We start from the raw sequence: 4,796 nt of genomic DNA, 5'->3' as shown, positions 1-4,796 counted from the left end.
TTTATATTTCGAGCTCAAAAAGTGTGTTCATGTTTGACTCGTTTGCGAGCCGAACATGAGATGAGTCGTTCACGAACAAAGAGTCGTTTTGACAACCCTAATCATGCAGCCATAAGATGTTAATGATATGCGCAAGATTTAAAATATCATTTGAATTTAATTTAATAATTTTTATTCTATTTTTGTCATTAATACCTTTAATTGATTATAAATCTTTGTAGCATTGTATTCAATTAATTTTTTTTTTAAAATACTACTCATCAAAACTCTATATATATAATTGATTAGTGGTATTTCGAGCCAAAACGTGTCGAACTCGAATAAACAAATATTTTGTCGTGTTGTTCGTGTTCGGCTTATTAACTTAGCGAACGAGCCGAACACGAGCTGGTCGGGAGGAAGAGCTGTTCGCGAACAACGAGCCATTTTGACAAACAATACATTGATACATTGTAACAACATTTATGAGATCTCTCTAGCAAACGGCCCAATATTCCATACTTGAACAAAACACATAGAGATATATTATCATTTTATAAGAGACCATATCAATTCTAAACAAATTCAGCTAGATTATGTTCCATCTCAGGACCAGTTATCAGATACATTCACCACGGATCTCTCCAAACTCTGCTTCCATCAGCATCACAACAAGCTTCAGGTTCTCTCGAACACCAGCTTGCAGGAGGGCATCTGTAGTAATTATACTAAGGCTTTCTTTTTATTTTTAAGATTAAAATAGTGATTTTTATATGTGCTGTTAAAGATTTGGCTGGTTCAAAAGCAAAAAGTAAACTTTAGGTATTCTATATATAAATACATAAGAATTGGATGGAATGAATGTAAATATAAAGGACCCTTCAATTTCATAAAAATACTTGTAACTTTACTCAAAACCATAACTTTCTTTCACTTTATTGAGATAGCAAGATAATTTTTTTCGTGCATTTACAGCCTGAGCCCTGACAGCTGAAAACACCATTTCCGTCCACCGGGACCTCTCTGTTCCCCTGGCCTCGCCCTTTCTCTCTCACTATCTCTTTTATGATAATCTCTCTCTCTCTCTCTCTCTCTCTCACACACACATCTCCCCCTTTCAAAGAATCAAGCTAACAAAGTAACGATAAAGTGATTCCCCACACACACAGAAGGAGGGAGGGAGAGAGAGAGCGCGCAGCTGGATCTCTGTACCTCTCCTCCCCCTTCCACTTTCTCACTCCACTTGAGAGAATAAAGGGGGAGAAAAAAAAACCAGCTTTTACAGTTCAATTCATTAAAAGATGTCATCGTCAGATGATCCTTTCCTACTCCACCACCAAAACCTGCTCTATCACGTTCCTCAACAGAGCAGGAGAGAGAAACTCCGCTTCCAGCCCGACAACCCTTGCCTTTCCAACCCCATGGCTCACTTCCCCACCGGAACTGGTTTACTGCAGATCCAGCCGCCGCAAGGCAGCTTCTCTCTGACTCTATCTCCGGCGGCCGCCCTTCTCCCGCTCGGACCGTTCACGGGCTACTCCGCCGTGCTGAACCCAGGTTTTTGACCCCGGCTCGGCAGCTTTTGGAGGAAGTTTGCGAGGTTGCCGCAGCCCCGCGGTTCGCCGGAGATTCACCGGAAGTCATGTCGTTGGATTTTGAGGTGGCGCAGGAAGAGCAACAGTGGAAGAAAGCTCGGCTTTTGTCCTTGATTGATGAGGTTTTTCTCTCTGTTTTATTTTTGTTTGTTTCGTTGAGACTTGATGTTATAACAATGATTATAAATTGATTTAATTGCTTAAACTTTGATTAAGGCATCCTCTTAATTAGTTGAAGATTCTGCTATGTTGATGAAAGCATGAATTAATATATGATTTTTATTTTGTTTTTTAAGGGTTTTGTTGTAGATTGCTCACATTTATATTTAATGTTTTATGAAAATGTTAGATTTAAGAAGGCTTGCTTTTAAATTTATATTTAATTAGAATCTTTATTACTTACTTGAGCATGCTGTATAATGTTCATAGATATGGATTAAAATTGAATGATCATAATGGAAACGTATCTAAATTGTCTTTTTATGTGACAATCATATCATGGATACTTTAATTTCAAATATAATATTTTAACTACACGAAACTTTCATGAGTCCTTCACTAATTGGATAAAGGAGAGTGATTGTAATGAATAAAGGTGGTTTAACATCTCCTGCAACACTCAATTTGAATCGTTGGAGGACAATGATTCATATATCCAACCACTAATATAGATTGAGAAAGTTCATAAAAATTGTTTTTTTTTTTGGGACATTTACATGCATAACACATAATTTTTATGTATTTACATATCTAACTCCTAAACATTCATATGTGCTTGCATGTCATTCAAATCTTTAACATTACATATTGACATTACAACCTTTGTAAAATCAAAATACACATTTTCATGCATAAATTTATGATACCAATGTGTTATAAGTGTGAATATCAAACTTTGGGTGTTAGATATATAATTAAATACAGAAGGATTGTGTGTTATGTATGTTTGTGAAATTCCTTTATTTTTTTGTAATGCAATAAAGTTTTTTTTTTTTTTTTTTTTTTTTTTTTTTTTATTTATAGATTCATTTTCCCTTTTGCCCTTCATTTTATATCTTCTGACCAGGTCTGTAGAAGATACAGGATATATTATCAACAGGTGCAAAATGTTATCACATCATTTGAAATGGTAGCCGGGTTGAGCACTGCTGCCCCATATGTTTCATTGGCTCTCAAGGCCATGTTCAAGCACTTCAGGTGTTTGAAAGATGCAATGTCTAAACAACTTAACCTTAGCCACAGGGATTCAGCGAAGCAAGGCATCGGCCGAACGGAGATTTCTACCATTGGTACGTGTTTACGACAAGATGGGAACAACCTTGATTCCTATAGGCAGCCGCATACGTGGCGACCACAAAGGGGACTCCCCGAGCGTGCAGTGGCTGTACTTCGTGCATGGTTATTCGAACATTTCTTGCACCCGTGAGTTTGATTTTATGGAGGCTTTACCTTTTTCATAGAATGTGTTGTGGCTTATTAGTTTATCATGTTGGATATTTACTTTCATTGCATTTGCTTGTTCTTGAATGTTATACCAGCCTCAACCCTCAAATGGGAGCTTGATCTCATCTTAAATTGGTTACTATCTTTATATATAGCATATAACTAAATTCCTATATATTTACATATTTTACACCTAAACTTCAGTTTTTACATTTTTAAAAGTTATAATAGTGGTAATTTTGATGTGATATGACAGTTTTGTATGGTAGATATGTAAAAAACTAACTTTAGGTTATAGATATGTAAATACATAGGAATTGGGTAGTATGTACATAAATATCTCTTTTTTTCCTTGAGTTCATTTAAGAAGTACAATCTATATGATGCAGGTATCCCACAGATGTAGATAAGCAAATGCTTGCCAAGGAAGCAGGTCTGACAAGAAACCAGGTAAATAGAAGTTACCCTTAAATTTTAGGGAAAGCAACATGCATAACACATAAATCTTATGTATTTGCATATCTAACACCTATATATTTATCACCCTTTAGTGTCATAAACCTGTGCATGAAAAGGTGTATTTCACTTTTAAAAAAGAAGTGGTCTTTTTTTTTATATCTAAGATTTGAGTGTTATGCATGTAAATATGAAAGTTTAAGTTTTAGATATGTAAATACATAAAAAAACTGTGTTATATATGCCAATGCCTCAAAATTTTACTTGAACTAGAATGAGTTAAAGTAATGATTTCATATGTTTAAATACTACTTAAATATATATATATATATAATCCATGGTCCTATCCAGGTCTCTAACTGGTTCATAAACGCAAGAGTTAGGCTATGGAAGCCAATGGTTGAAGAAATACACAACCTTGAAATTAGGCAGCTTCAGAAAACCCTAGACCCTAATGATAAAACCCTAATGGCTGATCAAAAGGAAGCTTCCAAACCCTCTTCATCTATTGCAACTGCCGCAAGTAACCAACCACCTCAAAACAACTGCATCCAAAGGAACCAAAATCCCTATTCCAGATCTCTAAACAATGAACTTTCTTACATTGAAGAACCGTGCAACTACACGTACAATGATTTCGCCTGCCGCGATATCGGACGGAACGCAGGTAGTGTTTCTCTGACGCTCGGCCTTCATCAAGACGGCGGCGGCATTCACTTGCCGGAGCCGCTTCCGTTGAATGTTGCTCGACGATTTGGGCTTGATGATTGCAATGATGCTTATGTTGTTGGTGGATTTGAAGGGCAAGAGAGGGGGTTTGGGAAGGATGTGGGTGGACATCTGCTTCATGATTTTGTTGGTTAATGAAGTTATATGAAGATTGTTAAGATTATTTTAACGTATGAGCTCTGTTGATTAAAGTTATTTGCTTAATTGCATGTATACTACAGCCTATGTTTTATCTGTGATAATTGTTTGTATTGCATGCTGCAGATGCATGCAGAAGTATTGCCAAATTAGTACCACTCAATTCCTCTTCAGCTACATTTCTAACAACTAAGCTGTACTTTTTTATATTTATAGCACTCAAATCTTTCATATGTTATTGTTATCACTTTTTTAATTCTAAAAAATTGAAATGTATATTTTCATTCATATGTGAAATGATTTGCATATAAAAATTGAAGTTTGGATATTAGATATATAAGTACATAGAAATTGTGTGGTATGTATAAAAATCTTCTTTTTTTAATTGCTTTTATTTCTATTTGGGGCATTTATATACATATTACTAAATTATCATATTTTTCCGTATCTAACATC

The 4,796-nt window shown here is 35.4% G+C and overlaps 1 protein-coding gene across 1 annotated transcript; it reads left to right on the top strand.

Moving 5' to 3' along the window:
• The first annotated feature begins 918 nt into the window (after nucleotides 1-918).
• On the top strand, nucleotides 919-4,556 carry LOC110031391 (BEL1-like homeodomain protein 9). Its single transcript, XM_020734565.1, is given in 5 exon segments — nucleotides 919-1,530; nucleotides 1,533-1,696; nucleotides 2,641-2,996; nucleotides 3,407-3,467; nucleotides 3,825-4,556. Coding segments are annotated over 5 exon segments (1,344 nt in total). The 5' UTR covers nucleotides 919-1,280; the 3' UTR covers nucleotides 4,338-4,556.
• Nucleotides 4,557-4,796: the final 240 nt, after the last annotated feature.

This window comes from Phalaenopsis equestris, unplaced genomic scaffold, assembly GCF_001263595.1.
Source record: "Phalaenopsis equestris unplaced genomic scaffold, ASM126359v1 Scaffold000803, whole genome shotgun sequence".
In the NCBI taxonomy this organism is placed as follows: domain Eukaryota; kingdom Viridiplantae; phylum Streptophyta; class Magnoliopsida; order Asparagales; family Orchidaceae; genus Phalaenopsis; species Phalaenopsis equestris.
The sequence above is the reverse complement of the archived record's forward strand: the minus strand, read 5'-3'. Positions and strand labels throughout refer to the sequence as shown.